The sequence below is a fragment of the Sardina pilchardus genome, chromosome 3 (genome assembly GCF_963854185.1).
Source record: "Sardina pilchardus chromosome 3, fSarPil1.1, whole genome shotgun sequence".
NCBI lineage: Eukaryota > Metazoa > Chordata > Actinopteri > Clupeiformes > Clupeidae > Sardina > Sardina pilchardus.
Window position 1 is genome coordinate 40,344,174 of NC_084996.1, and position 27,056 is coordinate 40,371,229.

The 27,056-nt window shown below is 41.7% G+C and overlaps 1 protein-coding gene across 1 annotated transcript in view; it reads left to right on the plus strand.

Annotated features, from left to right (window-relative positions):
- Window positions 1-27,056, plus strand: part of LOC134077594 (collagen alpha-1(XI) chain-like) — a 270,154-nt gene that overhangs the window by 23,593 nt on the left and 219,505 nt on the right. The window contains exons 3-4 of the mRNA XM_062533297.1: window positions 4,886-5,099; window positions 24,538-24,700. Coding sequence (XP_062389281.1) covers window positions 4,886-5,099; window positions 24,538-24,700 — 377 coding nt within the window. The remainder of the gene's footprint in view (window positions 1-4,885; window positions 5,100-24,537; window positions 24,701-27,056) is intronic.

Sequence of the window (27,056 nt, forward strand, 5' to 3'; positions counted from 1 at the left end):
GACCCCCTAAAAACGGTCAAAAAGTTCAGTGTGGAACGATGGACCCTACTCGCACTAAACGGACGCCATCTTGACTAAAAAGCGGAAGGGGAGGGACCAAAGGACGTCGTGGAGGTTTTTCAAATTTGAAAACAATGGCGGACAATTCAACCGAGCCTGTATCGTCGCAGGTCCGGTTGTCTCTGCTTTCATATTTAAATGTAATGGTGGTAAAACGAGACATTGTACTGTTGTCTAATGCATCACTTACATGTCCCTCACTGACTGAAGCCGACATAATTATTTGGCGAGTTAATTAGCCTAAAAGTTACAGGTTAATGCTACCTAGCTACCTAGCACGTTAAGCCAGCCAGCCACTGGGATGAGCATGTTATACATGCAGTGTTTCCCACAGATTGGAAGGCAATGTGTGGTGGTCGCCCCATGTTCGAGGGGGGGGGGGGGGGGGCGGGGGGCAGCACCCATATTTTTATTGCATCGTTTTTTTATCGCTCTCCGTTCATATAATGTAAATTATGTTTTTAATAAGATGTAGCCTAAAGCTTGTCTTTATTTGAAACACACACATTATGTAATTATTTACATTCTATATAATATACTGATATTTCTGGTATACATAACAGCAAACTTTATGCAGATTATAGCCTACTAGGCTATTCATATTACAACTCCACTTCTTAAATTCAGCTGTCTGGTTGAAGCCTCAAAATATTGTAAACAAAGTAGCAGGCTAAGCTTATCATACTCTACTGGTTGGACTGTTCAGTTTCCCCACATGTGTTTAAGTTTCAAGGTAAGCTAATACTTTTCTCCTTGGGACAGACCCATTAAGTCTTGGAGTTGAAAATATGATGAGATGGTCAGTCAACTTGAATGCAAGAGTTTTAATCAAATACCTGCAGCATAGCCTACTAATGATGCTAACCGAATTTGACAGTAATTTAGCTAGTTTTGTGCGTCAATGCGTTCACGATTGTGAATGTTTTATTTGGATTAAATATGCATGTCGATGGCGGGTGTCCATTGAGCGCGCACGAGAGCCGGCCAAGGAGAATGAGTTTACTTCTACTGTTTGGTAATTTAGTTGCACGCATAGTCTACAAAAGTTGCGGGAGAACTTTATGCTTCTACCCGAGCAGCGTCAGGTTCATCAGTGGGACCACCGACCACGCTTCCAGGGATGATCTTGTTGGTTTTCATGGAGATAGACGCGGTGTGCACGGAGGGGATGGGCTGTGTGTGCCTGTGTGTGTGTATGAGAGACAGACGCGTGAGTGACAGAGAGGAAGCGCAAGGAAAGGAAATTCAACTTATCGAATGCTGCGCGTTTTTCAATAGCGTTTCAATAGCGCACAATAAATAAAAAAATAAAAAAATAACGAAACGCAATATGTGGCGGCCGGTGCTGAATCTGTGGCGCACCGCCACAAATTTGTCTATGTGTGGGAAACACTGACATGTTAACTCTATGGTATTAATGTAAGTAACAGCAGAAACACAAAACGTTTACTGTTGTCTAATGCATCAATTACATGACATCACTGACTAAAGCCAACAATCATTGGGAGAGTTAACGTAACCTTACATGCTAATGCTACCTAGCTACCTAGCACGTCACGTTTGTAACGTTCATTCCGCCTGTCATTTCCTGTAAGTGTGTTATCAAAAGTGTTGATTTTGGGACAGTACTAATCATCGAAAGTGGGCACTACGGCAGTAAGTGGTCAGTGCACAGTGCACATTCGTAGGGCACTGACGAAAGTAGGCGGAATGAGACATAGCCATAGTCTATATTGCAGAGTGACTTCAACTTTATGATGAATAAATGTTACACTACTGTGCACAGCCCCATGCTTTTCTGACGAGCCGATATTTGCATGTTAGCAGCGGTTAGCTAACTATGCTAACGTTAAATATCTACGAGTCTCCTCTAAGTGACAATCATATTTACACAATGCTGACCGTGCTGAGAACAGTAAACATCCTTGTTTATCTTACTTACATTGAGTTGATTGTGTGGCTTAATCCACAGATGTGATGGAACACTGTTTCATTATGGTTTGCTAAGGAGTAACCCTTTGCTTAAAATAGGACAACTGGGTGGAGAGAATTTAATCTAATTTAACATAATTACAAAAAAGCATAATCAAGATTGAACGCCATCATTCTGCGTATTGGTGTTGCGTTAATCCCACACATTTTGTTTGGTCGTCCTTTTTCAACTTACATCACTATACAATCCTAGCCTCCCATCCTGCCTTGCACAGTGATTTCAATCACGCAGCTAAGGCAGTCTGGAAACCAAAGATTCTAGAACAGAGCAAGATGGATCAGTTGCGTCAAAAGAATGAAGTACGCTCAGGGCGCCATTGTGGTAAGCTCAGCGCAACATTTCAGACACGTCTTAGGTAAAGGGCCATCACAGTCCACAATGACATGATCAAAGGGCTCACCTACTGCAGGAATGGAGTGCAGGGGGGCTGGAGGTACAACTTGATTATTAATCTATGATGAATAAATGTTACACTACTGTGCACAGCCCCATGCTTTTCTGACGAGGTGATATTAGCATGCTAGCAGCGGTTAGCTAACTATGCTAACGTTAGTTATCTACGAGTCTCCTCTAAGTGACAATCATATTTTACACAGTGTTGGGGAGTATCAAATTACATGTAATTGCGTTACGTAATTTAATTACAAAATAAATGTAACAGTAATACATTACAGTTACAGGAGAAAAATGTGAATGGAGTGCAGGGGGGCTGGAGGTTCTTGATTTGGACTCCCTACAATTTGACAGGTGCTGCAAGTCTTACAAAAACCCACCACATTAGCTTTCATTCCGGGCCAAAAGACAAAAGTGTTATATAATATGTCTTATTAACCCCCAGATGAATTTCCTGTGAATGAGAGACAGAACAATTGATCAAAACTAGATGTACCGCAAAGCGATACACAATATGACCGCCGCTCAGTCCTGCACATTCTCTCCGCAAATATCAATCACGCTTTTGTTTCCATCACCTACTCCATCCCCTATTGCAACTTTTATGTATGTAAATAAGTGTGTGCATGTGTGCTTGCTTTTGTGTATGAGTGCTTCTCTGTCTGTGTGTGTGTGTGTGTGTGTGTGTCTGCTTGTGTGTGTGTTTTATGTGTCTCTATGTGTACATGTTCACTGTGTTCTCTGCCGTCACTGTCACTCCAATATCAGATCACACACTCACACACACACACACACACACACACACACACACACGCAGGCACACACTCACATACACACACATACACACACACACACACACACACACACACACACACACACACAGAGAGAGAGAGAAAGAGAGAACACACACAGAATACACACAGATAACACAGAACACTCACAGACACAGAGAGAGAGAGAGAGAGAAAGAAAGAAAGAGAGCACATACAGAATACACACAGAACATGCACATACACACATGCAAACACACACACACGCGCACACAGAAACGCACCCATACACACACACACACACACACACACACACACAGGCTATAGTACATCACACACACACTCACTTCTCAGCTCCGGTGGTCTCACAAAACTTACTCAAAGGTGTGTGTGTGTGTGTGTGTGTGCACTGTGCATCTGTGTGTGTGTGTGTGTGTGTGCGCGCACTGTGCATCTGTGTGTCTGTAAGGTGTGTGTAGGTGTGTGTGTGTGTGTACTAGTCTGTGCATCTCTGTGTGTGTGTGTGTGTGTGTGAGGGTGTGTGTGTGCATGCGTGTGGGCGTTTTTGTGCATGTGTTTGTGTAATTTGTTATGTACATGTGTGTGCTGGTGCGTGTGTGTGTAGGTATGTGTCTGTGTGTGTGTATTTATGTGTGTGTGTGTGTGTGTGTGTGTGTGTGTGTGTATTTATGTGTGTGTGTGTGTGTGTATTTGTGTGTGTGTGTGTGTGTGTATGTGCCTGTGCTTGTCTGTGTTTGTGTGTGTTCCTGCATGTTTGTGTGTGTATGTGTGTGTGTGTGTGTATGACTGTAGCATCCAGCACCCAGATCAACCATTCTCTTTTAAAACATATGTATTTGGAAACTAGTTCATTAAAGGTTTCTAATGGTGTCACTTATATGTTTCTAGGACAAAAACTAGCAGAGATTGAGATGTGTGTTTGGAAAAGTTTTTCAAATTCCCAGCGGGGGATTTAGACTCCAGAGGGTTAATAGCACCATCTACAGGCCGATGGGTATACAGTCCTGAATGTACACATAAATCCATTTATTTTATAGCCCCCCATGGATGAAATTCCACAAAACTTGGCATATTCCCAGGGGGCGTCAGGTTCATCATACACATGAAATTTGGTGCAGTTCATAACATCTCATCTGAAGATAGGGGCAATTAAAGCAATATTACATTGCATTTTCAATTTTTACCAGGGGGGTGCAAATCACAAATGACTGGTTATAAGCTAAGTTGATGCAAGCTCTTGAGACCAACATACCATAAACATTTTGTCATCCTCGGCGCCACGGTTCAGGTAGTTATGTAGGAAAAACTGTCATTTTTGGGCTTCGGGCGGGGGCAGCGTGGGGTGGAGTGACCCCCGGGGACGAAACGAAAATTTTCCACAGAAGTCTACAGGGGCTACATGCCCACCAAGTTTCATGCGCTCCGGTGTTACGGTGTCCCGGGAATCGTTGACGAAAAATGACGGGAAAAAAGATGAAAAAAAAAAAAAAACTTTGATAACAACTATATGACCGCTTTGCTAGCTACGCTAGCGGCGGTCATAATAAACTTTAAGTGGAGATGAAGAAAATAATTGAATATTTCTTCAATGTCTTTTAATATGTTGTGTTATAGCCCTAAATTGTGAATAATTGTGCATATCTTTCAGGAGAAGAGTTTCCCCAGGACTTCTCCATTCTCATGACCATCAAGCCCAATGCTGGGGTGCAGTCTTTCTTGTTCTCAATTTACAATGAACATGGCATTCAGCAGATGGGTGTGGAAGTTGGGCGCTCCCCAGTTTTCCTGTATGAAGATCAACATGGGAAACCTGCTGCTGAGGATTACCCTTTATTCCGTAGAATCAACTTGGCTGACGGAAAGTAAGTAGCGCTATATGTGTTGCATGATATACCGATACTAGAAAGGTATCACGATACCTTAACGCAAAAAACGATACGATTTCCGACGTTTTTAGAATCAATACTTTTATTAAAATAACTTTCCGTGTCTGTGCAACGAGCTGCTCCAACTATCAGTCATGCTCCTTGAAAACAGAGGCTAGTGGGCGTGGCTAACTCTCCCCTCTCACACACGCAGCCACAATGTGTGCAGTGCACGCAGCAGCAGGCTGTGAGTGAGAGGGAGAGAGATGGCTACAGGTTTAGGAGCGCCTGCCTACCGTCCTCGGCTTGCTGACCAAAAAGACGGGTGAAGTGAAGTCTGGAGCTATTTTGCATATGTCGACAGTGAAGTCAAGCCCACACACACACTAAGGCCCATCTGCAAGAGATGTAAACAAAAGCATGCAGGCAACGTCCAACTTCGCACAGCACCTTGCGGACAGACATCCCGACATTTACAAAGAATTCAAAGACAGAGCTCAGCAAATGTGATTGAAAACACAATTACATGATCAGCCCAAATCGTATCCGCCAACTATAGCCTAAGTGAATCGAGTGTGGTGTATTCTATACAGTTCTTTCAACACTGAATTTTGACGAGACGTAGCGACAGTGATGATCATAGAAACCTCCTTGACGGAGGTAGGCCTAGGCTAATGTTTTCATCGGGGTTTGCTAGTTTGTCTGTCTGTTTACTCAAGATTACTCAATGTTCATGCTGATAATTGTAACTTTAGCATAACTTGCAAACGATCTATTTAACATTCAATCAGTTCTGGTAATATTTATCATGGCATGTAGACTGCCTTTTTTCATCAAATATTATTTCTTAGATATAAGCTAGCCTACCTGAAATTCTCTTAGTTGAGCCCATAGCCAGAATGTATTGAGTCCAAACGTTAATTTATTAGCCATGAAATGACATTCCATTAACTCAGCAGGCTAGACCTCGTGTAGCCTACGCATCATCAGATGGCCCACTGAATAGCATAGTGGTAGGCTAACTTGCTTTAGCCTGATTGCCATCGACTTGAAAGGCTCTACGAGACTTTAGTCTGACCAAGAGCCTGTGCTATCACGGTTTCTCCAAGCGCTTGGTTGACCCGCCTCCTTTAAGTGCCTCGATTTGCTACTGGTCGATGTCAGAAAGTGGTTTGCCAAGTTTAAACCAATAACAACACTCTTTCCTCTACCTTGAACACGCCTCTACCCAGAGCCGTTGGAGCTGCTCAAAGTTGATTGGTTCTCGACCAAATTATTGTAATTTAAATGTAAATTATTATTTTAACTTGTGTAATTTGTAACAAACAATTAAAAATGATTGACTAAAAATAATGAACATGCAGTGACTTTATGATGAGCCTAGCCCTAGAATTGACCTGCACACTACAAAAATTAAATTAAACTCACATTTCTCTATATATGCGGGCCGATTGTTACATTAAATTAAACTCACATTTCTCTATACACCTGGTGGAGGTTTGCCTCCTACTGAGCATTGTCTGGGTATAACAATTATAAAGAATATGGTCTCTGAAAGTCAGACAATCAAACTCATGAAATATTGAATAGGCTGACTTGTCCACTCTCTTTACAGATAATTTTAAAGAAAAGTGGCCAGCAAATACAGTATGTTAACAAACAAGAGATTATGATCATACTAGCTCTGGGGATTAATAATAATAATAATTATTAGTGTAATTTGCTCAAAACAAAAAGGACAGGAATAAGCTGGTGAAAGTGAAACCGAACCAGACCATTATGGATCTCTTTTCCAGATATTTTAAAATTTCACCGTGGTATCGGTTCAGTATCGGCTATCGAGGTATTTATGGCAGGTATCGAAGTCATAATTTTGGTGTCGTGACAACACTATATTGCCAAAAGTATTCGCTCACCTGTCTTGACTCACATATGAACTAGGGCTGCACGATATTAGGAAAACATGCGATATGCGATAACATTATTGAGTACTGCGATAACGATATAACTTGCGATATTTCAATATTTCATGTTTTTACACTGTCAGTTCCAGTTTGACTTTCAATGAGGGTCACTGGTCAGTCAGGAATAGGTCATGCCATTTTTTTTTTTTTCATATATCTGAGTGTTTAGATTCGAGTATATTCAACTTTACTGTCATTGCACAAGTGAAATACCAGTAACGAAATTCAGTTTGACATCTAGCCAGTGATGCAAACGAGTAGGCTAACTGACATGTCAAAGTCCATCCATATGAAATGCGTCACTACAACGTCCCATACACATAGAAGCGAACCGGTCCCGGTGGACTTTTTCTTTGAAGTTTTAAAGTTGAAAGGTGTTGTGTGGATTCTGCGTTGTTCGTTTTTAACTGAAATGAAAATGCAAAGCAACAGCGATTACCACAAACTTTAAGCCTACCTCTGCTTGCCTGATCTGAATGCACCTCTTCTCGGTCGGAAGATAGGCTTACTTTCGCTTTTGGCCAAACAATCACTCGCTCGATTCGCAAGGACTTGGAGTTGGATTTTTTGGATAATAGGACTACATACAATAGACGTAAACGTATCACGTAGTTTACAACTACCAATTGAAATCAAAGTAACTTACATCGATTCCCCTCTCAAAGAAGCACACGCTCTTCAAACTATTATGCGTTTCACAGGCAGGCTAAACCGAGCGCGTAATTTAGACGCTCCGTTTGCTAAAATAGTTTAGAATAGGCTACTCTATTTTGTTTTCACACGTAGCCTACGCGTTGCTATCACATCTGATGTAGCCAGTTGCACTGATCATGGAAGGTGGTTGATGTGGCCTCCCTGTCAGTCTCACACGCGTGCATTGTATTGCAGTGTATTATTGCCTATACGCAAAAACCGTATCAGACCTTTTAAAGGAGAATTCCGGTGTGAAATTGAGCTTAACGGTACCGAAACATGTTAAGGTGTACTCACACGTGTTTTAGACGCACTTTCACTCACCCCCAGCATTCTGAACTCCTCCGTTTTCAGCCTAGCTTACAGTAGGCTTGAAGCTATTAGATTGGGCATTACGTAGCCTATGCAGCTAAATCGCTATTTTTAAACCATTAAAAAGGTCCCAAGTAACTCCACACTGCATTGGTAGACTTCTGAGGGTCCTGACATTTAAAACGAGATACTGAGAACTTTGGAAATGCACAGGAAGTTTATTAAAAAAAAGACTGTTTACAAGCAGTGCCTTCATAGAATCTCTCCGCTGGGCGCCATCTTGGAATCAAGTCGCGATAAGCCGACTGACGAGCACGAACGAACAGGAAGGACAGGGGAACATATTGCTAAAGTAATTCCATAGGAAATATATAGTTATACTGTCTACATGAGCATGATGAGTAACAAAGCTCAAAATGTTTGCAATATGTCCCCCTGTCTTTCCTGTTCGTTTGTGCTCGTCAGTCGACTTATCGCGACTTCACCACAAGATGGCGCCCAGCGGAGAGATTCTATGAAGGTACTGCTTGAATAAACAGTCTTTTTTAATAAACTTCCTGTGCACTTCCAAAGTTCTAAGTATCTCGTTTTAAATGTCAGGACCCTCAGAAGTCAACCAATGCAGTGTGGAGTTACTTGGAACCTTTTTAATGGTTTAAAAATAGCGATTTAGCTGCATAGGCTACGTAATGCCCAATCTAATAGCTTCAAGCCTACTGTAAGCTAGGCTGAAAACGGAGGAGTTCGGAATGCTGGGGGTGAGTGAAAGTGCGTCTAAAACACGTGTGAGTACACCTTAACATGTTTCGGTACAGTTAAGCTCAATTTCACACCGGAATTCTCCTTTAAGCTCTTGCGGGCCACATAGCCTACTGTATCTGATCCTTTAAGCTCTCGCGGGCCATATGAAATGAGGTTGCGGGCCGCATTTGACACCTATGCCATAGACTGTATGGAATGCACGGCACAGAAAATATATCGAATTTTATCGAAAATTAAGTAATCTTTGCGGTATGTCTATCGCAAGCGTTGATATCGCGATAACGATATATTTTTGATATATCGTGCAGCCCTAGTATGAACCTCGGTCACGTTATGACGCTGGTCCACCCTTTGCAGCTACAACAGCTTCAACTCTTCTGGGAAGACTTTCCACAAGGTTTATGAGTGAGATTTTTTGACCATTCTTTAAGAAGCACATTTGTTAGGTCACACACTGATATTGGACAAGGCGACTGGCTCTCAGGGTCCACTCTAATTCATCCCAAAGGTGTTCTGTTGGGTTGAGGTCAGGATTCTATGCAGGCCAGTCAAGTTCATCCACACCAAACTCTGTCTTCCATGCCTTTATGGACCTTGCTTCGTGCACTGGTGCAGTCATGTTGGAACAGGAAGGGGTCACCTCCGAGCTGGGCTTGGTCCCTTGGTCCCTTAGTTCCCGTGAAAGGAACTCTGAATGCTTCAGCATTAACCAAGAGCTTTTGGACAAAATTCCATGCTCCCAACTTTGTGGGACGTTTGGGGATGGCCACTTCTTGTTCCAACATGACTGTGCACCAGTCTAGCTAACGTCCTATTTGAAGTTCGCACGGGATTAATATTACCTACGGTCATTTCTCCGGACCGTTTCACAGAAGGGAAAAGTGGCTGTAAATTTCACCGATATACTCCATTATGTTTACTGACATGGCACGTCCGGACGGGACTAAATTCCCTGGTAGTTATTACTTTACCTGATATCACAGCATAAAACTAATCCCGTCCGTATAGGCCTTTAGAGATGATCTTGAGAGCCAGTCGCCTCGTCCAGCATCAGTGTGTGACCTCACAAATGCGCTTCTGAAATAATGGTAAAAAATCCCATAAACACACTCCTACACCTTGTGGAAAGCCCTCCCAGAAGAGTTGAAGCTGTTATAGCTGTAAAGGGTCTACCGACGTCCTCATAAACCCTATGGATTAAGGATGGGATGTGACCGAAGTTCATGTGAGTCAAGGCAAGTGAGCGAATACTTTTGGCAAATTATGTGTATTTTTCATTAGATTGATTATTTATGGACATCAAATCAAACTAGAAAATGTAATTCCATGGAAGGAATTACCATTGCATGTAAATGCAAAAAGGTTGCTGACAGTGTAAAACATTGTATTAGGCCTAAAGTTAAAAAGACAACTAGCTACACAGAAGAATAGATAAATGAACTAGAGAATGTAATTCCAAGGAAATTACGAGTGCATGAAAATGCAAAAATGTACAGATAAATCATGTAGATATGGTTACTAAGGTGTTGCTAGGGTAGACGCGGTGGTTTCATAGTTTTTGAAAGTTGATAGTGCGAAGATAGACAGTTTGAAATTGAATTAGCTAACCTGATTACCAGATTAGCTAACCTGGCTAATGATTTTTAACAGTTATGTAAAAATGTTAACTATGCCAACAATGCTTACCATGCTAACTATGCTAACGAGGTTGATTAGCTAACTTAGTTGATGATTTCTAGCAGTTATGCTAAAAATGCTAACTATGCTAACAATGCTAACTATGTTAACGATGCTAACCAGGTTGATTAGCTAACTTAGCTAATTATTTCTAGCAGTTATGCAAAAAATGCTAACTATGCTAACCATGCTAACTAGCTAACTTGCTAGTGAGGACTTTTATTTTGAAACATTTGTTGCTGGGGTATCCATGATGGCCACTATCAGAAATAAAGAAGTTACTGTAGTATAATCAAGTTGGTTGCTATGGAAACGGTCATAAAAGCATAATTTTAATGGTTGCTATGTTGGTTGCTAGGTACGTGGAGGTTTCATGTAGTTGACTGGAGGCATAGTTGATGATAACTGACAGTTGGAATGGTTGAACAGTTAAATAGTTGAGTATTTTCAACGGTTAAATGATTCAATAGTGTATTATTGCAGTGAGGACTTTTATTTTGAAACAGTTGTGGAAAGAGGAAACAGTTTAATGTAGGATATGTAGTCTTCACAGAGAGATTGTATGCTTAAAGCCTGAGAGAGAGAGAGCTGCTGCAGCTGGACTGGCCACCTGGCATAAGATTCTAATTGCTCTATTATGATGTCATAATCGTAATGTTAAGTCTATGGGGGGAATTTTAATAGTTTTTATTTAATAGTTCAAAAAGTATAAAAGTTACAAAGTTGAAAAATACATAGCTGAAGTCACCTAAGTAAGACCTACGCAGCGCAGTTTGAATGAAGTTTCAAGCTGAAACAAACGGTTCAAGCTGAATTGCACGCACAAAAACGTTAGAAGAAAAATAATAAAGATAAGAAGATATCGGATAACAGTAGAGTGCATTTTCATGCACTCTAATTATTATTGATTTATGAAAATGCATCAACATTGTGGATATAGGCTATTATGGAAAATAACTCTTCATTTATTAGAATTTAAAAGACTGAAATGAAGTTGGCAACTTCAAACGAGTTGCAAGAGCTGACACTTTAGTAGCCTACAGTGAAACGACTGGTAGGATAGCTTTGTAGCCTCAGCCACATAAAGTGTTTTCAAAATAACTTGAAATGAACTAACAAATTAGTTATGTTTACATTTGAGCCAAGTAGGCTTATTTATAGCCTATTTCTTAAATGATAAAAATGTCTATGTAAATGAACACATAGAAAGCCTGGCCAGGCGCTGATCCGTTTTGTTACATTCTCCCTTTAAAGAATATATGGGCGTTAGCGTAAATATAGGGTGAGCATGCAGCCTAGGAAGTCTATAGGGTTTTTCACTGTCACTCACCTTGTCACCGTCGCACGCACCCACCTTCTCACTCTCTGTCCTATGGCCATAGACCCTTTATATCACATGCTCCGTTTTTTGAATGAGACGCGGAAAGAGGAATGAATGGGGGTAGACGAATGCCGGTAACGCAATGGTCTGATATCCTTCAGAATTCCTTTACAAAGTCCGATTTAATGAATGTCATGTATTGTGCTATTTTCCTATGGATTACTCTTCATCATTACGCCCTTTTTGCGATGGAATCTACTGTCGGGCTTTCGCAAATTAACTGAATTACGAAGAGGTGAGATCGCTCCTTTTTTCTCTCTATTTTTTGCTGGTGGGATCTCCGAGAAATTGTCTACTTGTTTTTTGACCGAATTTACGGATTACCTGTTTTTTGGATTTTATGGACTGTTGGAAGCTTTGCTTTTTTGTTGGAAAGCGCACGGCTGCGCGCGGGGTTTTTGCTTTGGAGTTCGCTGCTTACGCAGTGTGTGGACTAAAAGACTCTGCCCGATTGGGCTGCTATCTCTCTCTCTACCTTCTCACAATTCACTCACACAAATAAATACTCACTTTGAAAGATAATTTGCACGTGCGTTTCATGAACTTAGAAAATTTGTTGACGACTCACATCGAGTTTGTTACAGTGGTGGCCAGTACGTACGGGGATTGAACGCACTTTCTTTCATTTAACTTCGGTTTTCTCTGCACCAATATCTAACATCATCAACCTCTGATCATTAAACGCCTTTCTGTCCTTTATGTCACATATGGAAGAACAGCTTATTGAATTGGCTTTAGAGCCATTACGTGAGCCGACAGATGGGGAAAGTTTAGTCAGTTCACAAATATCTGTTTCTGACACTGCGCACCAGGCGCGCCCTCACGTTACTTTTAGAGATCGGGTAGATAATCTCACTGCATCCCTTAGTGACCTATATCTTGAGGACAGTGGGGCTACAAACTCTAATAGTCAAGGTGGGGAGGGTGATGAATATGAAGAAGAAGAGGAAGACGGTAATGAACAAGAGGAGGAAGAAGGGATTAATGACGGTGAAGAGGGAGACGGTGAAGAGGAAACTGACGTTACTGTGTCTCATGTGTCTGTTCAGCAGGTGGAAATGAACGAACTTAAGAGCGCACTTGACGAAATGAAAACTCGTGTGAATGAACTTGAAATTAAACTGTCTGAATCAAACACCAGTATCATTAACAGAGAGAGTTTATTAAGACAAATGATGGACAATAAAATTGAGAATGTTAAAACATTTGCTGTTGATATTGTGGCAAAACTGGAGGATGCTGTTGTGCACTGCTTACACAGACGAGACCAACAGTGGGCAGCACAGCTGAATCAATTAAAACTCACCAGCACCCCCAAGTTGTCTCCCCTGAGTCAGAGTGGAGATCAAACTGTAAGGTTTCAGTATGACACTCAAAGTCCCTCCAGCCTCACTGGTGTAAGAACAACCAAACTCCCCATTAAATTGAACTTTCCTGAATTTGGCGGTGACAGTAAAACCAAAGACCCCATGACTTACATAGAATTATGTGAAGAATTTCTGGATTTAAGACCTACACCAGTCAATGAAATAGTGGCCACACTGTCCTCTGTTCTGAAAGGCTCAGCCAAAAGCTGGTGGAAAGCCGAGCGAAAGAATATCCACACATGGGAGGAATTTAAAAGTGTTTTTCTAGCTGCATTTCTGGCCACTGATTTCGTTCAGGAAATTGAAGAACGGTTGCGCACTCGTATCCAAAATCCCAATGAGTCCATTAGGGACTTTGCCTATGATTACAGAGCCCTCTGTCTAAAATGGAAGCCGGACATTGAGGAAACTGCTCTTGTACGCCGCATTCTCAGTAACGCCAATCCAAAGATTGCCTCAGGCCTACGTGGAACAGTGAGCACGGTGGCTGAGTTGGTAAAAGTTGGCAGCATGATTGAGAATGATATAGCATCAATGAAAAATTACTGGACACGAGTCAATAACGATAAAACAACTAAATTGCAACCAAAGAATAAGAAAGCTGAAGTGGTTGTTGTGAAGTCTAAAACACAGTCCCACACTCCGCCCAAACATCCACTTTCTCTCCTTGCTGTTAAAATCTCTATCAGAGGCCTCCAGGGAGCCGCTCTGCTGGACACAGGGAGCACATTTTCTCTGATGCGAGATAAACTGTGGCAGCAGATTAAGAAGCCACAGGAACACCTGACACCTTGTGGTGACCAGGAGTTTGCCCTGGCCAATGGAACAGCTAAGAAGGCATTAGGCAAAGTTAACTGTACCCTTGGCCTCCATAACACCTACTGGACTCACTCCATGTTTGTCCTCTCTGATGAAGATCTGGCTTTCCCTCTCATCTTAGGCCTGGACTTCTTACAAAAGAGTGGCGTGCACCTGGACTTCATGCAGGGTACCTATGGAGTGAGAAGTGGAGCAAAAATGACATACTATCCACACACTGACCAGAATGAGTGGGAAAATGAATGGTGTACAGTGAAACCAGCAAATATTCAGCTCTATTATGCCTTGCCTCATAGAGACCCAGCACCTAACACCCCTGTCAGTCTAAACATCCTGTCTGACTTACCCCAGAAGCCTAGACCTGAACTTCTACAGCTGATGACTGAGTGGCCGTCCGTCTGCTCTGGAAAGCTGGGAAGAACGACCGTCGTGGAACACACCATCCGCCTGACTGATGACATCCCTCTGCGATGTCCAGCTTATCGGGTGTCACCACTCAAAAGCGAGATCATCCAACAGCAGCTGAAGGAGATGGAAGCTGATGGGATCGTTGCACCATCCTCCTCTCCATGGGCCTCTCCAGTTGTCCTAGTCCCCAAGCCTGATGGGAAATGGCGATTCTGTGTTGACTACAGACGCCTGAACAAGAAGACACTGTTTGATGCCTATCCCATGCCAAGGATCCATGACATCCTGGAGTCCTTTTCTGGCGCATCTGTGTTCAGCACGCTAGACTTGCGCTCGGGCTACTGGCAAGTCGCAATGGACAAAAGCAGCATTGAGAAGACCGCCTTCATCACGCCATTTGGTCTCTTCCACTTCCTTTCCATGCCTTTCGGCCTTAAGAACTCGGGAGCCACATTTCAGAGGCTTATGGAGAATGTGTTGGCAGAGTTGAAGGGTGTTTGTTGCTTTGTTTATATTGACGATATTATTATTTATTCAAAATCAGAAGTTGACCACATCGCTGACTTGAGGAAGGTGTTTGAGAAGCTCCATCACGCCTCGCTGACTCTCAACCTAAAGAAATGTCATTTTTTCAAGACCTCTTTGACTTTCTTAGGCCATCAAGTGTCCAGTCAAGGAATTGCAGCCAACTCTGAGAAGCTTAAGGCTATACGTGAATACCCCAGGCCTACAAACATCAAAGAGCTCCAGAGGTTTCTTGGTCTTGCCGGCTGGTACCATAAATTCATCAGGAACTTCGCAGATCTGGCCGCCTCTCTGCACAACCTCAAGAAGAAGGATGTTGAGTGGAAGTGGACCGAGGACTGTGAGAGGAGCTGGGAAGGACTGAAAGAGGCACTCCAGTCTTCTCCAGTGCTTGCTCATCCAGACCTGTCGAAACCCTTCAAAGTCTCCACTGATGCCAGTGATGTCGGGTTGGGCGCAGTACTGACACAGGACGACGATGATGGCGAGCATGTCATTGCATTTGCCTCCCGCATACTGAATGAAGCGGAGAGGAACTACTCCGTCTCTGAAAGAGAGTGTTTGGCTGTTGTGTGGGCCGTGGAGAAATGGCAGCACTTCCTGGAAGGAGTCCAGTTTGAGGTGGTGACAGACCATGCAGCCTTGGCATGGGTCTTTAACACCCCCAAAACTTCGTCACGTCTCACACGCTGGACCCTGAGGCTTCAGCCCTTCACCTTTACAGTGCGATACAGGAAAGGTACATTAAATGTCGTCCCGGATGCCTTATCACGGTGCCCGGTGCCTACTGGGAATACCACCATGATGACACCAAGCCTTGCTGTGTGCGCTGTGTCTACAAAGAGGGCTATTGATCTGCCTAACTCTTTGGACGAGATCTCTGCTGCCCAAGGACGAGACCCCTACATCACAGGCGTCCGGGAGCTAATGCCTTCCCCTGAGGCCATTCCTTCAAATCGCATCGCCTTTGTTGACCAGCAGGGGCTGCTATACAGGCGAGTACCAATCGCCCGGGACGGACATAAGTTCCAGCTGGTGGTCCCACAAGAACTGAAGACCGCCTTCTTGTGGTATTACCATGACAACCCTCTGGGTGGGCACTTTGGGCGCCTGAAGACCCTAATTCACATCCTGGATGTTGCCTGGTGGCCAGATGTCCGCAAAGACACCTGGGCCCACATCAAAGAGTGCTCTGTCTGCCAGCAACATAAGCCTTCCAACTCGAGGCCTAGTGGTCTGCTGCAGTCGACCCAAGTGTCCGAAGTCGGCGAGATGGTGGGCATTGACCTCATGGGTCCATTTCCTCGTAGCCGCAAGGGTAACTACTATCTGGTGGTCCTTGTGGATTACTACTCCAAGTGGGTAGAACTGTTCCCTATCCGTAATAGCCGGACCCCTAAGCTAGTGAAGATTCTCACAGAGGAGATATTCACCAGATGGGGTACGCCAAAATATCTCCTGTCCGACAGGGGGAGCCAGTTCACCAGTAACCTTTTGAGAGCAGTCTGCAAATCATGGGGAGTGACCAATAAGTTCACCACGAGCTACCATCCACAGACAAATCAGACTGAACGGGTCAACCGAACACTCAAGACCATGATTGCCTGTTATGTTGATGGGAAACATAGGAACTGGGACCAGTGGGTCCATGAGTTCCGTTTTGCAATCAACTCCTCATGGCAAGAGTCCACTGGCTTTGCGCCAGCCATTCTCCATCTGGGACGTGTTCTCAAAGGCCCTCTTGACCAACTTCTGTCAACAGCTCCGCCACCAACGTCTTCACAACATGCTCTCCTGGAAAGACAGTTAGAATTGTCAAGACAAGTCGCTGTCAATGTGAAATGTGCTCAGAGCAAACAGGCCAAGTACTACAACTTAAAAAGGAAGAACGTGGAGTTCTCAGAAGGGGACCTGGTGTGGGTCAGAACCCATCCATTGTCCGATGCCTCAAAAGGATTCACTGCCAAACTGGCGCCAAAGTGGACTGGACCATGCACTGTAAAAAAGAAATTAGGAGCCATAAATTACAGAGTTCAGTTCCCTGATGAGTCCACTGACAATATCAATGTGGTGAATCTCAAGCCCTACTTTGGTCCTTCTCTCGACATATCCAGTCTGGGGGGGGGGACTATGTAGCCTCAGCCACATAAAGTGTTTTCAAAATAACTTGAAATGAACTAACAAATTAGTTATGTTTACATTTGAGCCAAGTAGGCTTATTTATAGCCTATTTCTTAAATGATAAAAATGTCTATGTAAATGAACACATAGAAAGCCTGGCCAGGCGCTGATCCGTTTTGTTACATTCTCCCTTTAAAGAATATATGGGCGTTAGCGTAAATATAGGGTGAGCATGCAGCCTAGGAAGTCTATAGGGTTTTTCACTGTCACTCACCTTGTCACCGTCGCACGCACCCACCTTCTCACTCTCTGTCCTATGGCCATAGACCCTTTATATCACATGCTCCGTTTTTTGAATGAGACGCGGAAAGAGGAATGAATGGGGGTAGACGAATGCCGGTAACGCAATGGTCTGATATCCTTCAGAATTCCTTTACAAAGTCCGATTTAATGAATGTCATGTATTGTGCTATTTTCCTATGGATTACTCTTCATCATTACGCCCTTTTTGCGATGGAATCTACTGTCGGGCTTTCGCAAATTAACTGAATTACGAAGAGGTGAGATCGCTCCTTTTTTCTCTCTATTTTTTGCTGGTGGGATCTCCGAGAAATTGTCTACTTGTTTTTTGACCGAATTTACGGATTACCTGTTTTTTGGATTTTATGGACTGTTGGAAGCTTTGCTTTTTTGTTGGAAAGCGCACGGCTGCGCGCGGGGTTTTTGCTTTGGAGTTCGCTGCTTACGCAGTGTGTGGACTAAAAGACTCTGCCCGATTGGGCTGCTATCTCTCTCTCTACCTTCTCACAATTCACTCACACAAATAAATACTCACTTTGAAAGATAATTTGCACGTGCGTTTCATGAACTTAGAAAATTTGTTGACGACTCACATCGAGTTTGTTACAGCTTATAGCCTTCATATCTACACTAATGCAGGTTAAAAGTAGGCCATTGGAATACGGAATACAATCTCAAAGAACGCCAATCAACGATGATGCAGCAATAGGTAGGATATCTAGCAATCTAGCTTACAGTAGGATGTTTTATGTAGGAGTAGCCTAACAGGGGACAAGACGATAACGTCCTGGTTTACAGCAGCTGTGGTAGAATGTTTTCATAGCTGTTAGCAGCATTCAGGTTGCAGCGGTGACATGGATCAAAGATCCTTGATTACTGACAGCTGAGCACTGACGTAACAATTAATCTTTGCCGCCAAAGGGTCTCAATGTAAACTCTATGGGAATTTTAAACTCTTTTATCGTAAATATCTCAAAAAGTATGAAGTTCACAAATGTCAAAAATACAATCGTCAAATCTCCGTTACAAGATCTTTGTAGGAGTGCTTGAATGACGTCAAACGGTTAAGTGGTTTTATTGTTATTATTGGTCGGAAGAAGAATAATTATCCCGATAATAATAAAAAGAACAGGGATAACAGTACATTTCATTTACATGCAATGTAACTAGAGAATGTAATTCCGGGGAATTACGAGTGCATGAAAATGCCAATGCTGTGGAGTAACATTTTGTTAAATACTGTATTGTTTCAAATGTGATCAAAGCACAAAGATAGAGGTCAGAGAGAGAAAAAACTTGGCGGGAGTCATAGTTGATGATCACTGTAATTTTGAATGGTTGTGGGAGTCATAGTTGATGACAACTAGCAAGTAAAATGTCTGAACAGTTAAATAGTTGAGTAGTTTAAATGGTTATATTATTCAACAGTAAATTATTGTACTGAGGACTTTTATTTTGAAACAGTTTTGGGCAGAGGAAACAGTTGGCAGGAGTCATATTTGGTCAACTTGCAATTAAAATGGCTGAAGATATGATTAGTTGAGTAGTTTAAATGGTTAAATCATTTAATAAGGAATTATGGTACTGAGGACTTTTATTTTGAAACAGTTGTGGGCAGAGGAAACAGTTGGCAGGAGTCATAGTTGATGACAACTGGCAAGTAAAATGGCTGAACTGTTAAATAGTTGAGTAGTTTAAATGGTTATACTATTCAATAGGGAATTATGGTACTGAGGACTTTTATTTTGAAACAGTGGTGGGCAGAGGAAACAGTTGGCAGGAGTCAAAGTTGATGACAACTGACAGTTGAAATGGTTGAGCAGTTAATTAGTTGAGTAGTTTAAATGGTTAAAGGGGACATATCATGCAAAACTCACTTTTTGCGGGCCTTTGTGTTCATATTTAGGCCTCTACTGTTCTTATAAACACTCAAAGCGTGAAAAAAACCCATCCATCCGTTTTCTGTAGATCAGTAGAAAGACTTTGGTGTCAAGAAAGTATGCTGCTGTGAGCCATTTGGATGGCTCCCTTATTCTGATGTCATACTAAGGGAATTTGCATAGACCAACCCTAGCACCAGGGTCTAACATATGTGGTTGGATGCCGGCTCTGTTTTAGTCATTTTCACCTGTGAAACGAGCAGCGTAATCAATACATGCAGCCGGAGGCGTGGCCAGCCCAGAAACGGCTCAATTTGGGAGAGACCAATTCTAACCTCTTTGAGCACAGGAAAGAGTTGAACAGGATATGTAGTCTTCAGAGAGAGATTGTATGCTTAAAGCCTGAGAAATGACAGTTGCAAAGCCATCGATATCTCAAAGTTGCGACAGCCGTTGACTTCCATGTTAAAGCCAGATTAGAGCGGTCACATGGTTAGTGGGGAGCCTCAATAGTTCCCTTGGTCCCTGGTTTACTACGGGATTGACGGCAGCGATCACATTAATATTTACGGTAAATACTCTATGAAAATTACTATAAACTGCATTTCCACATACTCAATGAAAATGCATTATTATGCACACGACCATAAGTCATGTAGAAAAGTCTTATTATAACACCTGAGATATCCATTAATTCTCAATGGAATAATTTCTTTCAACGACCATGACATACCGGATGTGCCGCCATTGTTTGTACACGGGAGTCAATGGAATTGTCGCAACTTTGTTAAATCGAAGGCTTTGGACAGTTGGAGAAGCAGGTGGCCAGAACACCTGGCACAAGACTCTAATTCGGTTGTTAAATGATGATGTAATAATGGGATAATAAATAGTTTTCTGGGTCCAACGGCTTTCAAACATGTTATTCTCCATAGACAGTAAAATAAACTATTATTTTCCGCTATTCTTACTAGCCTTTAAGAAAATTGTCATCTTATACGGACTTGTTGCCTCAACCTAATCAAATCTATATTTTTCGTGGAAGCCTGGACGTTACCCATTCATCATCTGGCTCTGCATATAGTTACAGAGATTACTTTGTTAAAGTTTAGCGATTTTGTTTTAAAACCGCTAAAACAAAGGTGGTGATGACAAAGTTTACAAGTAGCAAAACCTGTCTGGCTGCGCTAATTAACGTCTTTTCACAAAATAGCTGCTGGGTCCGTGACGTCGGATTTAACAACCGAATTGCCCTAATTGCCATCGTGATGTCATAATCCAAGTCTATGGGAGAAAAAATGGTTTTAAAAATTCATATAAATTCAACGATAACGTTTTCAAAGATGAAATATACAAACTTTATCACTGGATAAAGTTAGCGCGTTTCGACTAGGCTGTCTTCCTCAGGGCGATCCAATAGAGTAGCGTAACCTACTTTGTCGATCTATTTTATGTGGCAAATGCATGTGATGCTTTGTGCATGATCGAGATATGAAAAGAGATAGCCTATAAGCATGAAATAAACCTACAAACAGCACTTGCGCAAGAGACGATCAACTTCTGCTAAATGGATAACATGGATATGATCATCAGCTGAGCCTCAATGACGTTTGTCAACATTGCAATGGAGCTACAAGCTAGGTCAGTTAACGACAAAGTCCATCCAATAGCTATGCGTTTAAGCCTGCAAACACAGCTCGTTATCCTGCAATTCCATAGCCAGTTATCTAAACTCCTGTTATATTCCCTCCGATGTTTTTGAAATTATATCAAGCAGCGAAAGCAATTACGCTAGCCATGCCCATCTGTACCCTACCTGTAAAGTTTGGTTTTAACCAGGCTAGAAAGAAAAAGGGCAAGGACTCACGTGAACGCTATCCAACTCCCTTTGAAATCGCCATCTCTTGAAAAGTAGCCTAATGCGACAGTTGTGTGATTGCTTGTTAGCCGGTGGCTTAACAAATTATTTTAAATAGGAGATGGACAAGGCAAGCATAGAATATGGCCAAATAGGCTATCCTCTTATCACTGTTTTGATAGTCTTATAATAAAATAAGATTGGCATTGCCTATGCCACATTAATTCCTTGATAACGATTCCTCTGCACTGAATGTTATTCTAAGCGTCTGCTAAATAAAAATGAAAAATCGAATAGATGATTGTTCTCAGTCAGTAGTAGCATGTTGTATCGTTGTAGCCTATGAGTTACAGTAAATGTAACATGTTTTGATGACATGGGCGTGTTGAAAGGATGCTTCTCATGTAGCCTACATGAGTTTGACAGATCAGTAGGCCAAGCTCGGATTCATGATGTTACAGAGCCGTTCTTTTCGGCTAGACCGTCCCGTTTAAAAAAACGTTTGTCCAGCTAGGTCGGGTCTATGCGGTCACAGAAGACCAGTGCTAGGTAGCACGAATGCTCCGAAGCATCCAACCCCTGAAATGGGACACAGCTAATGCTAACTATGCTAATAATGCTAACTTGGCTAATGGTTTATAGCAGTTATGCAAAACATGCTAACTAAGCTTAATATGCTAGCAATGCTAACAATGCTAACCAGGTTGATTAGCTAACTTAGCTAATGATTTCTAGCAGTTATGTTAACTATGCTAACCATGCTAACTAGCTAACTTGCTAGTGAGGACGTTTATTTTGAATTGCGTGCGTTAGAAGAAGAATAATAAGAAGTTGAAGTAGAAGACTTTTCATGCATTTTCATGCACTGTAATAATATCGATAACTAGAGAATGTAAATCCAGGGAAATTACGAGTGCATGAAAATGCAAAAATGTACAGATAAATCATGTAGATATGTTTATCAATGCTAACCAGGTTGATTAGCTAACTTAGTTGATGATTTCTAGCAGTTATGTTAAAAATGCTAACAATGTTAACTATTTTAACAATGCTAACCAGGTTGACTAGCTAACTTAGCTAATGATTTCTAGCAGTAATGTTAACTATGCTAACAATGCTAACCATGCTAACTTGCTAGTGAGGACTTTTATTTTGAAACATTTGTTGCTAGGGTATCCATGGTGGCCACTATCAGGAATAAAGAAGTTACTGCAGTATAATCATGTTGGTTGCTATGGAAACTGTCATAAACGCTTAATTGTAATGGTTGCTATGTTGGTTGTTAGGTACATGGAGGTTTCATATAGTTGACTGGAGGCATAGTTGATGATAACTGACAGTTTGAATGGTTGAACAGTTAAAAAGTTGAGTAGTTTCAATGGTTAAATGATTTAATAGTGTTTTATTGCAGTGAGGACTTTTATTTTGAAACAGTTGTGGACAGAGGAAACAGTTGAACAGGATATGTAGTCTTCACAGAGAGATTGTATGCTTAAAGCCTGAGAGACAGAGAGCTGCTGCAGGTGGGGCTGGCCACCTGGCACAAGATTCTAATTGCCCTATTATGATGTCATAATCCAATGTTAAGTCTATGGGGAATTTTTAATAGTTTTTATTTAAGGCGAGACACTACAGGTGAATAGGGTTTAAATAATAGGCATCACCATGAAACTTCCTCAGTTGATTATTTACACAACTATGAGAAAAAAATGTATTACAAGTTTTTGAAATGTGTATGTTTAATTGTCATGCACTATAATAAGAATAAACAGAAGAACAGTAGAGCACTCTAATAATAAGAAGAAGTAGAAGAAGAAGAAGAAGAAGAAGAAGAAGAAGAAGAAGAAGCCTAGGGATAATGGTACAGTGCATTTTCATGCACTGTAATAATAATAATAAGAAAAAGAAGAAGCCTAGGAAGAACAGTACAGTGCATTTTCATGCACTGTAATAAAAAGCCTAGGATGAACAGTACAGTGCATTTTCATGCACTGTAATAATAAGAAGACTTGGAATAACAGTACAGTGCATTTGCATGCACTCTAATGATTGATTTGTTCCGTCGTTGTTCATATGGATCCAAAAAAAAATCCTGTTCAGATGAAATGTCAAAAATGCCTATGCTGTGTGTTGTGCAGAAATCCACTGAAGTTACAGGGTTCACAAGACTCATGGAGTTTCTAGAATATCATGGAATTTGGCAAGTCTATTCCAGACATGGAAAGTCAGGGAATTCAATCATTTTTGGGGCAAAGTCATGGAATATCAGGGTTTGGTGGTCGTCTGTTGATGCAGAGCTAGAGTTCAGTAGGGTGACAGTCAGACAAAGCTTCCTCTGAACCTGCTGGTTCGGGCGTGGAGAGACCTGTAATGCTACCTGGAGGGGAGTGGGGTGAACAGTCTGTGGTTGGGGTGGGAACAGTCATTGATGATGCTGTTCATCATCCTTGCTGCTGATTCTGCTCCTTGCTCAAGCATCACTTGACCTGGATGCACTGAATGGAGGGGAGTTAGGGCGTTATTCCCCCAAAACAGCACTGAACGTTAATTTCAATTCCCATGACAACTGCCGTTCTAGAGCACAAGTACCGTTATGTTCATTGCTACCTGATTGCTACTGTTTAGCTTAGCTTGCCAGGTGAGCGGATGAAAACTTAATTCTTACAATTATGGCCCAAAATCCCACCAATTGACCTCCAGATGGTCTCCTTATGGTAAATGTTGTGGTATAACTTGTTGGTCATGTCGTATAGCTCTACATGTTCACTCACAAGAACAGCTAGCTGTTCGGCTGGCATCTTTTTTCTTTGTTTTGGTCGCCATTTTTTTTTCTGAAAAAAGGACTTTCAATAAAGTTTCACTATGACGCAAACTCTCGTTCATTGGTCAGCTGTCAAAAAAACACTTGACGCAGGGTGTTTTTTCTTGGAGAGTAGAAATTTCTCAACTTGAAAACCACCCAGGGTAGGTAGGTTTAAAAAGCGCCCAGGACCTTTTTTTGAAAACCTCTCTGTATCATAGGAATATAATGTAAAACATCCACCCGCAACCGGAGGAAACACCTCCTCGTGTGAACACGCCCTTATAACCGGTGATGCGTTGGCCAGTTTATACCACCCAGTTTTCATCACCCACCATTTCCACGCAGAATCGGTGCATGTCTCCCGCTTCTCAAAAGTACCATTTTGATTGTACTATTGTACCATTCATTATATAGTAAGTCTTGGATATTCAGTTTTTTTTTGTCAGGGAAAGGTAGGGATAGTCATAGAATTTTACATTTGACTGAAGGTGGGAACCCTGTGTTTCATAATATCCATGTTTAATGTGAAATAAAGACCACTTTGTTCTTAACCATATCTTTTCAGATGGCACCGTGTAGCCCTCAGTGTGGAGAAGAATATTGTGACCATGATTGTAGACTGCAAAAAGAAGATATCCAAAGCCCTGGACAGAAGTGACCATGCCATTATCAGTACAGATGGAATTGTGGTGTTCGGTACCAGAATCCTTGATGACAATGTGTATGAGGTAAGAGAGGTTGAGACACTTATTGGGGTCATTTTAGCTATCGGAAGCACTAGGTCAGAGATGCGAGGGTTTGGGGCAGCCATTTCCTACAGCTTATTGAATTGCCTATGTGTATGAAATGCGCTTTAGAAATAAATTTGCCTTGCCTTGCCTTACAGCTTAGGGATGGGAGGAGGGAGTGAAATCCCTCCCACATTCACATCCAGCATGAACAAGTTGTCAGTAATCTCTGGGTGCCAGATTTAGGGTTGGGTAAGATGCAGAGAACAACTTTCCTCACAAATGCACTTGCCTATTATTGTAACTCATAGACAAAGTGAAACTAACTTTACTGTGGTCTTGTGGGCAACGACAAAACCGTTCTACACAGTTATTTACCTTCACTTTGTTAACAGAAAACAGCAAGACTTACCTGAATGTTTGGATGACTGAATAAAAATCTTAAGGATAATTATCGAGTTGCTATGTGCTTTATATGCACCTTTATCTTTAGAGCAGGTTTTTTTTGGTCAGTGGCGTAGTGATTTTTAGAGGGTGTAAGATAGTGATTTTTCAATCATGCACCAGACCACACCTTTTTTGTTAATTGACACACCCACCAATTTTTAATTATAATTGAGGGTATGATAAAAAAAAATCATCACTGAATTCTGTGTAAGATAAGAACAAACTTGTGTCACACTTTGTGCTGGATGTACGATATGGCCCACTATGTTAGTGTAACGTTCTGCAACAATCTGCTACTAATTGAGATAAGCGTTCATCAAGCAATTTGGTTTAAAATCATCTGCAGCTTGTAATGGTAAATCAAATGTGTCATTCCCATCAGCCATCCAGGATATGCACTATGCAGAAAACATTTCACATCATAACATTGCTGACCATACCACCAAAAGACACGTTAGCATGTTCAAAAGGTTCTGACTGTCCTTTTGTTCATAAGAAGATGGACCCCATGTCATTTTATTTTGCTTTAACCTCTCCTTGAGAGAGAGAGAGAGAGAGAGTGTGTGTGTGTATGTGTGTGTGTGTGTGTGTGTGTTTGTATTGCTAAAATTGGCTGCAATGTTTTATGGCCATTCAAGCAAAAATAAGCTTCTGGTAGTGTAAATAAGGCTCTTGGTGGTTTCTAGATTGTCTAGATCTGCTCAGATTTAAACCCAAGGAGTAAGTTGCAATACAGTCTCTGAAAACCAGATCAAATGGCAAATGTGAAAACTAAAGTATGACAGAATGACAGTAGATCTGACATTACACACTAGTAAGGTCCAGTCGAACAACTTACGTAAGGGATAATGTATAGAACGCCGGTCATTATCGGAAAATAATTCCCGACAGGATGAACTGAACCCCGACGCGCAGCGGAGGGGTTTTGCTTCGTCCTGAAGGGAATTATTTTCAGATAATGACCGGCGTTCTATACATTATCGCGCTTATTATACAGCTACTTGCCAAAACGAGAAAAGAAACTCATCTCAATGTGTCTTTAGCAATGACTTGGCTACCGTTTCGTGGCTTCCGCAACAACTAGCGGAGTGAACCCGTTGCCATTGGCAGCGGTCATTATACCTTCGGAGCGGTCATTATGCAAAAATAACTGACCGGTAGAACGTTGAGAGGCCCATTCAAAGTGAATGGGAGCTCCCTTAACATTCTAGAGAGCCGTATAATAAATAATTATAATTGGACATGAGGCATTCCATGAGAGTGAATATTTTCACTCAAACTATTCTCCTCTAGTAATCATTCTATTCAATTTTCATTGAATTGTCCAATGTTAACGGAGGGATAGAATGGATGATAAGAGAATTTACCTTGCTCTGTGATATAAAATACTATGCACGATTCAGGTATTTTATTCTCTAACTAAAGCTCCCCTAGAGTTGTGATATATATACATTTTACTTTGCCATTGTAAATAGCATACTTCCCATTGGTTGTTCCTCCTGTACGCAATGAAAATGCTTTTGTTATGAAGGTGAAGGACTAGCAACAGGCAAAAATATCAAAGCATCTTTGTAGAGATTACATTAAAGTAAACATATTGCATAGTGTACCTTTAAAACAGAAGGTATGTAACTTAGGCAACCTACTCATTAGCAAAACGTTCCGCTGGGAACATGTAGACCCAGCAAAATGTACCACAAGGTATACAAACGGACTTGAGCCTGCGAACAGCTGGGCCTTGGAGCGGAAATCGAGTGTGTTTACAACCCTGGGCTGCTCACTCAAAAGAATTAGTAATCAAGATGGGGCAGCTAACTCATTGATGGTAGTTCAGGGTTTGTGCTCTTATATTTTGTAAAACTTAGCGAGACATAGACATATTCGTTACTTCTGCGCATTTTGCTGGGTC